Source organism: Oncorhynchus mykiss, chromosome Y, assembly GCF_013265735.2.
Source record: "Oncorhynchus mykiss isolate Arlee chromosome Y, USDA_OmykA_1.1, whole genome shotgun sequence".
Lineage (NCBI taxonomy): Eukaryota > Metazoa > Chordata > Actinopteri > Salmoniformes > Salmonidae > Oncorhynchus > Oncorhynchus mykiss.
In genome coordinates, this window is record NC_048593.1 from 21,906,003 (window position 1) to 21,919,937 (window position 13,935).

A 13,935-nucleotide genomic window follows, 5' to 3' on the forward strand; every position below is an offset into this window, starting at 1 on the left:
CGTGCTGCTTAATGTGTTATGGTTCTGAGTCTTTATGACTAATTATCATGTCTATAGAAGGATTAGGAGTGGTCTGTCTGACTGTTTGCTAACCGCCCCAGACTATGAGCACCAGACAGACCAACTGGTCAATGGCTCCAGTCTCCTCCAGTTTCTGTGTGACACAAACATCACGATGGTCGGTTGGTTGGTTGTGATGCTCGTTATTCACCATGACCACGATTTCCTCCATTGCAAAAGGCCTCATGACAAACGGAACAATAACGGAAACAATAATACTAGCATCCACCACTTCCACCCTGGTGAGACCAAAATATGTGCCGCCCGCCTAATACGAGCCAGCTGTGTTCTGGGTGGGGGGAATTAAAACATGGCCTATACAAGTCCAATTGCCAATGGGAGTACAGACACTCAGGGAAAGTATGTGGTGCTGGCCAGATGATATTTGTCAAGTCATTCTTGTTTAGGAAAGATGCAAAAATAACAACAATGCCACTGATTAATAATGTTTGTTTTTTTAATGGTAATGTGAATTCTGAACTCATGAAAGTATGGTCAATTTGGTTAGAACGAGCTGCGAGTCAAACAATGTATAGGTGAGAAGGGTTTTAACGTGGCGACAACTCAACAGACTCCGTCTCTGAGGCTGATGTAAAGGGCAACAGCAACACTTACAACAGAGAAGTGAACAACAGAACAAAAACAAAAACATCTGTCTTTTCTCCTATTTTCTCCTTAATTTCTACCTTGTTGTTTAGCCTACTTTTCATTTCACCCGTGGAATGGTGCAAAGCCATAGTAAATCTGGGCCCGTATTAATAAAGCGTCTCAGAGTATGAGTGCTGATCTAGGCTCAGTTCTGCCTTTTAGATCATAATGAATAAGATTACATGGACAGCGGGGACATGATCCTAGATCAGCACTCCAACTCTGAGAGGCTTTATGAATATGGGCCCAGGTCCAAAGTATTTTAGGTTGGGGGATCTTACTTGTAGAGGCTGTCGGGTTCCAGGCACTTGAAGACCAGCGAGTAGAGCACAGAGTGAGGATGGTCTCCATTCCTCCGACCTGCAACCACACAGGACGAACCCAAACCAGAGAACAGGTCATCCACCAGACTTAACACCTCACCTACCGGAGATGGGAGGAGAAAGAAAGAGAGAAAGAAGGAAAGAGTGAGACAGAAGATGTAGAATGAGAGAAAGTGAGAGAATAGATGTATGAAGAGGAAAAGATGGAAGGGGAGACAATCACAGGGTTAATAAACTTACTGTGCATTGACCATGTTGGAACCCATGTCCTGTTCCTCTTAAATAAAGTGGCAACTCTACCAGAAAGGCCACAAGTCTGCTGTTTTGTCCTAACATGCACTCTCACCTATTGTTCTTCGATGATATGTTTTACAAAACAAACACATGCCAAGCTAGCCTTGGTCACATGGCACATGTTTCAACAGAAAACAGACACAAGTGCAATGAAAAGTAATGAATTAAGTTTTAAGAGGGAGATTCTTTCCAGCATCGATCCTTCCACTTGGCGCTTAATTGTGTTCCAAGTCATTCCGAGTTTCACTTCAGCTCAGCCCAGAGGGAAAGATTTCTGAAGCACAAATCCTGAGGCAAAATGAAATCAGACTTCCTCTGGCAGCCGGCCCTACACAGTACATTATAGAACCGTAAGAAAACAGGACTTTTCTCCTTTATGGCCACATGGTACTGTTACAATGATATCTCACTGAGAACCCCTGTGTCTCACAAACACCAGTTCACAAGTTGTGAAATATCTTTCATGTCAGCTTAAGGGAAAATAATGACACACTTGTTCATTCAGACATGCACCAAACCGTTTCCAGCGCTCAGAGGGGTGATGGAAAAGAGAGAGAGCTGTCGAAACAGTTTAAAAGCTCTAAAATGTTGGGGATTTCAAACGATTTCTACAAGATGTAAAGGGAGCTTAGCTTCAGCTTATGACATGCAGGCCAACTTATAAACACAGGGAATATGTCTGTCCGATGGGGCAGGAGGATATGGTAAGGAGGGTTGCAAAAGTGAGGAAAGAAGTGAACGGATGAAAGATTTGACATGTTCCCAGAAAGGGGTCTGTGTATAGTAGGTTTCCCAAACACATTCCTATACTTCGAGTCTCCCTGTGCCAGGTTTACTATTTCGAAGGTTTTCTCTTTCTAAACATGCAATGCAAATTGGACCTTTATTTATTCACAGGAGGAAAGCAGAACATGTACACTATAGGTTGTTTTTCCTGCTGGACTGAAATCCTCTTTTGAGAAACATGCTGAAATAGGCCTAACTGGAATTGTCTTGGAATTTTCTTGATCCTCTACCGATATAATTGATGATTTACTTGAAAGTTTATGTTATGCTTGTGTACATTTTCTCTCTGGGATGAATTAGTTCACATATATTCAGTCCACATGTTTTGAATGAAAGCGTACATACAAGTAGTCTTTGTACATTCATAGTACATGAAGTCTGGTGGGGCATGCGGTGATGGTAAGGAGGGTTGCAAAAGAGAGGAGGAAAGAGGTGAACGAATGAAAGACTTGACATGTTCCCAGAAACACAATCCACGCAATCTCTGGTGAAGACCACCAGCACACTCAGTAAACAATACGTTGCCAGATCCTTCTTCGAAACATCCATGTTAATCCAACCAAAAATGAAATAAGAGAGCACATCGACACTAGTTCAAACACACCATGCTTACACATCACAGGCTTTGTCCATGAAGGCTGATACCTTGTTTAATAAGAGCACTTGGCAAAAAGAACACTTAAAATGACATAGACCTCTGTAAGCGGATGGTGCTCGGCACACGGTGATTTACTGTCCCGAAACCATGTAAAAGTGTTTACATGCTTGACCATGTTTTTATGGAGGATGGGATGGGTATGTATTTGTAAGCCATATTGTCTTAGCATAGCCGAGCAGTCCCTTTTGATCCTGGGGTCGGAGTCAACATTGTCCTTATGATTCCACCGTATGTGTGGCCTTGGCCCGCATACCACCAAGCTGCTGCTGCTCACGATTTATGGAACAGATCTGGGCCCCGTTTCCCAAAAGTATCTTAAGGCTACGTTCATAGTTAGAACTTTCGTAGGAGCATCGTTAGATCTCCCAGCTGTTTCCCAAAACCATCATTACTAAAGTTACTCTTGAAAACACTCGTTATTAGACCACAGCTAAGTACGTCGGTAGATGCTTTTTTTTTTTGCCCTTCCGCATCACTTTATACACATATATCAGCTAAACACAAAATCAAGCTGTTTATCTGTCTTTCTGTGACCACCAATAACTTCAGAATGAATGTAACCGTGAAAGATGCTTCATATGAAAACCGAGATGAATGTATTCAAAGATACAGTGCCTTGCGAAAGTATTCGGCCCCCTTGAACTTTGCGACCTTTTGCCACATTTCAGGCTTCAAACATAAAGATATAAAACTGTATTTTTTTGTGAAGAATCAACAACAAGTGGGACACAATCATGAAGTGGAACAACATTTATTGGATATTTCAAACTTTTTTAACAAATCAAAAACTGAAAAATTGGGCGTGCAAAATTATTCAGCCCCCTTAAGTTAATACTTTGTAGCGCCACCTTTTGCTGCGATTACAGCTGTAAGTCGCTTGGGGTATGTCTCTATCAGTTTTGCACATCGAGAGACTGAATTTTTTTCCCATTCCTCCTTGCAAAACAGCTCGAGCTCAGTGAGGATGGATGGAGAGCATTTGTGAACAGCAGTTTTCAGTTCTTTCCACAGATTCTCGATTGGATTCAGGTCTGGACTTTGACTTGGCCATTCTAACACCTGGATATGTTTATTTTTGAACCATTCCATTGTAGATTTTGCTTTATGTTTTGGATCATTGTCTTGTTGGAAGACAAATCTCCGTCCCAGTCTCAGGTCTTTTGCAGACTCCATCAGGTTTTCTTCCAGAATGGTCCTGTATTTGGCTCCATCCATCTTCCCATCAATTTTAACCATCTTCCCTGTCCCTGCAGAAGAAAAGCAGGCCCAAACCATGATGCTGCCACCACCATGTTTGACAGTGGGGATGGTGTGTTCAGCTGTGTTGCTTTTACGCCAAACATAACGTTTTGCATTGTTGCCAAAAAGTTCAATTTTGGTTACATCTGACCAGAGCACCTTCTTCCACATGTTTGGTGTGTCTCCCAGGTGGCTTGTGGCAAACTTTAAACAACACTTTTTATGGATATCTTCAAGAAATGGCTTTCTTCTTGCCACTCTTCCATAAAGGCCAGATTTGTGCACTATACGACTGATTGTTGTCCTATGGACATAGTCTCCCACCTCAGCTGTAGATCTCTGCAGTTCATCCAGAGTGATCATGGGCCTCTTGGCTGCATCTCTGATCAGTCTTCTCCTTGTATGAGCTGAAAGTTTAGAGGGACGGCCAGGTCTTGGTAGATTTGCAGTGGTCTGATACTCCTTCCATTTCAATATTATCGCTTGCACAGTGCTCCTTGGGATGTTTAAAGCTTGGGAAATCTTTTTGTATCCAAATCCAAATCTTCACAACAGTATCTCGGACCTGCCTGGTGTGTTCCTTGTTCTTCATGATGCTCTCTGCGCTTTTAACGGACCTCCCTGAGACTATCACAGTGCAGGTGCATTTATACGGAGACTTGATTACACACAGGTGGATTGTATTTATCCTCATTAGTCATTTAGGTCAACATTGGATCATTCAGAGATCCTCACTGAACTTCTGGAGAGAGTTTGCTGCACTGAAAGTAAAGGGGCTGAATAATTTTGCACGCCCAATTTTGTTAAAAAAGTTTGAAATATCCAATAAATGTCGTTCCACTTCATGATTGTGTCCCACTTGTTGTTGATTCTTCACAAAAAAATACAGTTTTATATCTTTATGTTTGAAGCCTGAAATGTGGCAAAAGGTCGCAAAGTTCAAGGGGGCCGAATACTTTCGCAAGGCACTGTATATAAAGTGTAGCAGGGTGATTTTAATTGTCCCCCCCCCCCCCCCCCCCCAAGTTTTCAGATTTTCTATTTACTGTTGAACATAAAAGATGGCAAAAACACCAGCAAATCAGCTCCAAGTGATTTTAATTTTTGAAATCTGTTCCAAAGTATTCCCACACATAATAGAGAGAGACTGTATATGTGATCATATACACATTTCAACAAGGTTTGAAATGATTAAGTAAAATTGTATACAGTATCTGTTTAGGCTTCTTGTGGCCCCCTGACCATTCACCCAAGAAAAATTTGAATGATATTGAAATCAATTTCATGTTAATTGAATTTGTTTAAAAAAAAAAGCTATTTGTACGATACTCTGTAATTTTTGGCTCAATATATTTCATGATGTGTACTGATGTGCCAAATCTTGATTTAGTTCATTATTATAGGGTAAGCATTGGAATAAGACACCTCAAAATTTGTAGCCACAGGGGATATCGCTCTAGGAGCTGACCTATCGTCAGTATTGTGGAATAATTTGTTAAGGTGAGATTGTAAAGGGAGAACACTGATCCAAAAGTAATGCTTTCTTCTTTCGATCCTTTCGATGCCTCAACGACGCACTTAGAAAATGTTCTCTCTGTGTGGTGTTTTTGGAAATGGATGTTACATACTCGACCGTTGTAGGAAAGATGTATCATTAAAACACACGGAAGCCTAAGTTCCATCGCTTTCGAGAAACCAGGCCCAGCTCTTCATTCACCGTTTTCCTCTCATTTAATTGCTTATCTCTTTAGTTTTTGTTGTTGTTGTTTTGTGCTTTTTCATTAGTTCATCTACACTGTTATGGTAGGCCACCTGTTTCGCGTTAACAGTTAATTGCGATGCGAACGAAGCGATGACCAAGTGTCATTAGGGGCTACCATAAACTGGAAGAATGACTTGGTGATGTTCAATGGGATAGAATGTGTTTTAGAACGTCTTAGCCTAGCAAGAATGTTACATTTTTCAGACAAAAATAAATAATTTTACAAAAGTAATAACAAGGCAGGATTACGGAAGCGTTCAGGTTTACCTTTCCTCGCAGATAGCATACTTGGCTTTCGGTATATGCTAACAGTCCAAATTATTTGTGAAACAGTAAATCGTCCCTATCAGACCACTTGATCTTTAGCGTAAACAAACCATAATGATGTATTTAAGATTGACTCTTGACCCAATACAGCTTGCCTCAGAATGCCTTTTCCAGTCTACTCTTCCCTTTCAATGACACAACTATGAAAGGAATGTCCCGGACAAGCCATAAATCTGCTGCTTCATGCAGGCTAAAGGTAGAAAGAGAGCGCAGAAAAGGAAGGTCGAAGGGCAGAGGAGGGAGGAGAGAGCAAGAAGGAGGGAGGGTGGGAGAGAGAAGTCAGAAGTTTAATGTTTCTGGATGTGGTCTGTGAAGGAATGATGTCTTTTGTATGTTTTGATAATCAGAATAAATCAGGGGCTGATGCGTGACTTGGTGCAGTCTAGATCAAGGATATCCTTTTATAGATGTGTAATTATCACATAATTGTGAGTTTCAAAAAGGCCAAAGACAAACAGCAGGGCTCACGCTCCTGTCTCTCAGCCAGCCTGCCCACCCATGGCTGTCCTGTCCACTCACAAAATACTGAACCCCGCCAGAGAGTGAGAGCTCACTGCACTGAGGCTAACCGCCACAAACACACATGTACAAACACAGGCACGTGCGCACACCCTTACACACACACACACATGCACACAAACACACACACATTCCCCACTGGGCACAGACATTAGTTCAACGTCTAGATTTGATTTACATTTGGTTGAGTTGTCAACTAACCTGAATTCAAAGTGAAATCAATCAAAGTCACTATGACATTGGATTTAGGTTTAAAGTTAGGTGAGAAAAATACTAAATTCCCATACGTTGATGACTTATTTCAAATCCAATTTCCACGTTTTTTTAACTTCATCACATTGAATTGTTTTGTTGAAATGACCTGTAAACAACGTTGGGCCACTCCGTCCTCCACTGTGTTCATCTCACAGGAGCCCTAAGATGCAGATCGGTCTGTTGTGTGCACAGGCGTTGCAAAATAAATGTACACATACAGTGGCAAGAAAAAGTATGTGAACCCTTTGGAAATACCTGGATTTCTGCATAAATTGGTCATAACATTTGATCTGATCTTCATCCAGGTCACAACAATAGACAAACACAATCTGCTTAAACAAATAACACACAAACAATTATACGTTTTCATGTCTTTATTGAACACACCGTGTAAAAATTCACAATGCAGGGTGGGAAAGGTATGTGAACTCTTGGATGTAATAACTGGTTGACCCTCCCTTGGCAGCAATAACCTCAACCAAACGTTTTCTGTAGTTGCGGATCAGACCTGCACAACGGTCAGGAGGAATTTTGGACCATTACACTTTACAAAACTGTTTCTGTTCAGCAATATGCTTGGGATGTCTGGTGTGAACTGCTCTCGTGAGGTCAGGCCACTTCATCTCAATTGGGTTGAGGTCAGGACCCTGACTGGGCCACTCCAGAAGGCGTATTTTCTTCTGTTGAAGCCATTCTGTTGATTTACTTCTGTGTTTTGGGTTGTTGTCCTGTTGCATCACCCGACTTCTGTTGAGCTTCAACCGGCGGACAGATAGCCTAACGTTCTCCTGCAAAATGTCTTGATAAATTTGGGAATTAATTTTTCCATCGACGATAACAAGCTTGTCCAGGCCCTGAGGCAGCAAAGCAGACCATCAAACCATGATGTTCCCTCCACCATACCTTACAGTTGGGATGAGGTTTTGTTGCTGGTGCGCTGTGCCTTTTTTCCCCCCCACACATAGTATTGTGTGTTCCTCCCAAACAACTCAACTGTAGCTTAATCTGTCCACAGAATATTTTGCCAGTAGCTCTGTGGAACATCATTGCACTTTTGCAAACTTCAGACATGCAGCAATGTTTTTTGGGGACAGCAGTGGCTTCTTCCATGTTGTCCTCCCATGAGCACCATTACAGTTTAGTGTGTTACGTATCGCAGACTCTTCAACAGATACGTTAGCATGTTCCAGAGATTTCTGTAAGTCTTTAGCTGGCACTCTAGGATTCTTCTTAACCTGATTGAGCATTCTCATTCTCTGAACTGTTTCCATTTAAATACAATTTGTCTTACCGTGGACTGATGAACATCAAGGCTTTTAGAGATACTTTTGCAACACTTTCCAGCTTTATGCAAGTCAACAGTTCTTAATCTTAGGTCTTCTGAGATCTCTTTTGTTCGAGGCATGGTTCACATCAGGCAATGCTTCTTGTGAATTGTAAACTCAAATTTGTGTGTTTTTTATAAGGCAAGGCAGCTCTAACCAACATCTCCAATCTCGTCTCATTAATTGGACTCCTGACTCAATTAGCTTTTGGAGAAGTCATCAGCCAAGGAGTTGGCATACTTTTTCCAACCTACACTGAATGTTTAAATGATGTATTCAATATAGACAAGAAAAATACACTAATTTGTGTGTTATTAGTTTAAGAACACTATTGTCTATTGTTGTAACTTAGATGAAGATCTGATCAAATGTATGCAGAAATCCAGGTAATTCCAAAGGGTCACATACATTTTCTTGCCACTGTACATGTTATTCAATAATTTCATACAAACTGCTCGCGCACGTCAATGAGTGCCTGCGTAGCCAGGAGCTGAAATATAACTTGGCTCTACTTTGGCTCTACTTTAGAAGCTTGACACACTGCAATTCCTGCCTCTTAGGAGCATACAGTATACCCACATGGGTGATTGAACTTAACTTGGCTCTACTTTGGCTCTACTTTAGAAGCTTGACACACTGCAATTCCTGCCTCTTAGGAGCATACAGTATACCCACATGGGTGATTGAACTTAACTTGGCTCTACTTTGGCTCTACTTTAGAAGCTTGACACACTGCAATTCCTGCCTCTTAGGAGCATACAGTATACCCACATGGGTGATTGAAAGATGAGGTCCACACTCCAATCCCAGGACAAATTAGATAGCAACAGCAAGCTAGCTAGCTAAATGTCCATGAATGTTTCATATGTGTTTTGACCTGTCCCCAAATTAATATAGTTGGTTTAGAGTTATTTTGATATTTCAACCTGAGTGTCCTGATCGCGTCTGGTGTGGATGGATAAAATCAACATACCCACAATGGCACAGGCGACTCACACACGTGCCCGGTGTAGTTAGCATGTAAGGCAAAGATGAGGAGGGTATAGAAAAGAAGGGACACGTGTGTGGCAGGCAGGTTGTTTCCCACCATCAAGGCTGTGTACATTCATGCACAGTATTCAACACATACCAGATGGTAAAATCGTCATCTCTCTCTGACATTGCTCTCTGATGACTGGTCAAGACCAGCGGTTTTATCTTTAGACTCTTCAGCAGATAAACAGGAGGACAAGAGAAAAAATGAGAGACCAGATGTGTTTGTGTGGACCCATTTTAAAGTACCTTAACACAATTTCTCCCTGCTACTGGTAGTGAAACATCTTAACAGCTGCAGCACCTTGCCCAGCCCCAATGTAAATTGTCCTGTTTCTAAAAAGGCGGCTACACTGTCCCCCCGCCTTATGCACAGTCTCAGGCCCCTCCCTATATGCAGTGTAACAATGAACAACCGAACAGCACCAGCCCCAGACCTGGCCTCTAATACTGGCTAAGACCCAGCCTATAACCCCTTCCCCAGCCCTAGACTCATCCTCTTTCTCCATCCCTATACTCATCCTCTTTCTCCAGCCCTAGACTCATCCTCTTTCTCCATCCCTAGACTCATCCTCTTTCTCCATCCCTAGACTCATCCTCTTTCCCCAGCCCTAGACTTATCCTCTTTCCCCAGCCCTAGACTTATCCTCTTTCTCCATCCCTAGACTCATCCTCTTTCCCCAGCCCTAGACTCATACTCTTTCCCTAGCCGCCTTTCCTTTACCTCCTTTACCCTCTTGGTTTCTCTCCTGCCTCTGTGAGTAGCTAGCCTGGCGCTGGCAGGGGCCTCGTTTACCTTAGCTCACCCCTTTTAGGTAACACCTCAGCCCTGCCAAAAACTTTGCTGTCAGCCCACTGTACGAGAAAGTACAGAGCGCAGCACGAGCGCTCCTGCCTGCCTTCATTCAGCGCTATGCAGAGAGAGAAGGGGCAGAGGGAGAAGGAGGGGTGGAGAAGGGAGGGAGGAGGAGTGTAGGGGAGGGGCAGGGTGGCGGTGGGCTTGCCAGCACAGTTACGCACCGCTGCTGCTTTTTATTCCAGTCCTGTGGGGTTCCGCGACGGGGGCGCGAAAAGCAGGCAGCACCACACCACAAGGAAGGGGGAACCTCGCTTTCCTGTGAGCCTACAATCGCACATACCGCACGCACACACACATGCAAGCATACACACACAGAGGGATACACACTCAAGCGTAGCTGGATACACACTCACACACAAGCACACACTCAGATGGATACACCACTCGAAAGTCACACTTGCACTTTCTCTTTCTCACACTCACAGATGGTAACACTAAAACACAGATACTCACTTACACTCTCTCATAGACACACACAGCCAGGGATGGGTCTAAAGTGCCTGTATAGAAGGGATACTGCACAGTGAGAGAGAACACAGCAGCTAAGAGGGAGAGTATGTAACCTATACAAGGAGGGGAGGGACTTAGGGAGGGCTCCCCTCTGAGGAACGTGGGTTTGGAAGCAGTGGGTCTTTAAGGGTATGTGTGTGTGTTACATATTCTGGTCAGGCATTACAGTATGTCTGGGTCACAGACATGGGAATTATGTGGCCTGCCCTCCAAGACATGCTAAATTCACCCCTGACAATACACACAAATGTAACTGCAAATATTGCAAACAACCGCAGCGACTTGTGGAGATTGTTATTCATCATTTCCAACTAACCCTCGCCTATGAAGGAGCAGATGACATCAACTCGGTATGGCCTACACTGTCATCCAGTCCAAAACAGATCAGGACAGGAATAACAAGGCACTGATGATTATGGAGGAAACTTCATTCATTTGGCCCCCATTGCCAAAACACTCCTTCCACGAAGGTGTGTCCTCTGAAACATGACCCGCTTAACTGCACTCCTTTTTAAGGAAATACCTGCAGTCAACTTGTACAATACATTAGGAAATAAAGCATATTGCATTCTCCGTTTCACCTGTCACATTATCTTTCATTATGAAGCTTACCGGTAGCCTCTAGTCACATGGTGTTTGTTTACAAACACATAACAATGAGAGACTAGAGCCTTTTAAGTCACTCACTATTGTGCAGCACTTCCCAGGTGATCTTGTTACAGTATGGAATTCACAACTGATGTTTGCCTGCAAAATATCTTAGGACTATTTAATGAACTGTCTAAAATGTGCTAAATGCTCTGCAGTTGTGCATTTGGTTTGCTAATTTAGTAGATAGTTATCTAGCTAAGTGGTTAGCTTTTTGCTAAATCAAACTTCTTGTTAACAGCAGAGAACCCCTTCTGGATCAAGAGCCTTGCTGTCTAATATGTATTTTGTGCATAGCATTTCTGAGTTACTTGTATAACTTTGAGCTGAAATGTCTGTCCTGCAAATAGTTTGACAGAGACTGTATAAAAAGTGTTAATGTGTTCATTAGCAGTTAGCTAGCATTTACTATGGGATTGTGCACGTACGTGTTAGCATTGCTAACCATCAGATTAGAGAGGTTCAGTGGGGTTTGAAAATAAGTGACCCTTGTGTTCAGTGCCAGTAATACCGAGATGGCACAAGGTCGGTATGACAATCTGGATACCGCCCAAACATAGCTCTGGGATTGTGTAGCCTCCAGAGGGGCACTGGTCTGCTCCCTGTCAACCTGGCTGTCAATACCAAGGCGAAACCAGGCACAGCTAGCAAAGTTTAGGCCCCCCAAAACTCTATTACGGGAGAAACTATATTGCGTGATCTCCAGTTTACATGGTGATTAAAACCTTGTGACAAATAACATGTGACTTCTCCTTAAAGTAAGCAGAGAGGAACAAGTCATCACTGGGGAACGTGAGGGAGAACGGAGGAGTACGGACCGGGAGACTGGAAACATTTCAGTTCCCCACACTTCCTGACTCCCCCACCTACCCCACCAATTTGATCTTATTTGTCCCTACTGTATGTGGGTGAGGGTGTGGTGTATGGTAGCCTGCTGCTTTGTGTTGGAAGGCCAGACCTCCTCTTCAGAGAGCGGAGTCTGCCTGACATATAATTTCAATTACACTGTTTAATGCTGGCAGAATATAATTGCTCTAGCCATTAGCTCGCTGTGTGTGCCTCCTCGGTCGGTGTGGTGTGTGTGCCCTGGGGTCGTTGGGTTCACTCATTAACTTTTCTTCCCAAAGCGGAGGACAGGGGAGTCCAAACTAGAGAAGTACTGTGACTCTAAAGACAAACAGGGAGTCGACGCTTGTTCAGTCATGTGTGGTTTAAACGGCTCTGGAAATTCTATTGAACTTCACATTTTTGGTAACTTTCTAGAATTTTTGGAAAATTTCTGGAATTCTCTTAAATTGTGTTTATCATTTTAGGTGAGCGCATGTTGGAGTTAACACACATTTCCTATTGGTGTCACATTGCAAAACGCCTTTATTGTGCACTAAAACATGTTCTTGCAGTATAAGATAAATGTTGCACCCTAACTGGAGAAACCGGGATGGAGGATTTGTTTGAGTAGCTTCCTCCTAAGTGTGTAAAAGTTTTGTAATGTGTCTGTCTGTCTGATTAAACAGACAGACAGCATTTCTGCGGCTTGGCCCAGACGTCTCTCCCTCATGTCTGTCCCTCTCTCTAAGACACCCTATGACAGTACGGCTGGTCCTTAAAAGTACAAGGGGAGCTAACATTAATGATATGCATGTCAATCTCTCATGGTTCAAAGTAGAAGAGAAACTGACTTCATCACTACTTGTTTTTGTAAGAAGTGTTGACAAGCTGAATGTACCGAGCTGTCTGTTTTAAACTACAAGCACACAGCTCGGACACCCATGCATACCCCACAAGACATGCCACCAGAGGTCTCTTCACAATCCTCAAGTCCAGAACAGACTATGTGAAGCGCATAGTACTACATAGAGCCATGACTACATGGCAGAGAGAACAGTATATGGCTTGGGTGGCTGGAGTCTAACGATTTTCGGGTGGCATTCTTTCATGCCACCTGATATAGAGGTCCTGGATGGCAGGGAGCTCGGCCCCAGTGATGTACTGGGCTGTCCGCACCACCCTCCATACTAAGCAGTGATGCAGCCAGTCAATATGCTCTCAATGGTGCAGCTGTAGAATGTTTTGAGGATTTCTGGGCCCATGCCAAATCTTTTCAACTTCCTGAGGGGGAAGAGGCGCTGTCACGCCTTCACAACTGTGCGTGTGTTAGTGGACCACTTTGAAGCTCTAGACCAGCTCCACTGCAGCCCGATGTGGATGGATGGGGTCGTGCTCGCCTCTCCCCCCTGTTTCCTGTAGTCCATGATCTGCTACTTGGTTTTACTGACATTGGGGGAGAGGTTGTTATCCCTGCCAGGTCACTGACCTCCTCCCTGTAGGCTGTCTCATCGTCGCCGGTGATCACACCTAGCAACATCAGGGACTACAGGAGGGGACTAAGCACACACCCTGGTGGGGCTCCCATGTTGAGGGTCAGCGTGTCGGAGGTGATGTTGCCTACCCTCACCACTTCGGGTCGGCCCGTCAAAAAGTCCGGTATCCAGTTGTAGAAGGAGGTGTATCGTCCCAGGGTTCTAAGCTTGGTGACTAACTTGCTGGGACAAATGGTGTTGAACACTGAGCTGTAATCAATGAACAGCATTCTCACGTAGGTAATCTTCTTCTCTACAGTGGCAAGAAAAAGTATGTGAACCCTTTGGAATTACCTGGATTTCTGCATAAATTGGTGATCAAATTTGATC

The 13,935-nt window shown here is 43.4% G+C and overlaps 1 protein-coding gene across 2 annotated transcripts in view; it reads right to left on the minus strand.

Moving 5' to 3' along the window:
* The window catches only part of LOC110509815 (astrotactin-2), a 457,880-nt gene that overhangs the window by 26,376 nt on the left and 417,569 nt on the right, over positions 1 to 13,935 (minus strand). For both annotated transcript variants that reach the window (XM_036967227.1, XM_036967228.1), the window contains one exon: positions 990 to 1,131. In XM_036967227.1, coding sequence (XP_036823122.1) covers positions 990 to 1,131 — 142 coding nt within the window. The remainder of the gene's footprint in view (positions 1 to 989; positions 1,132 to 13,935) is intronic.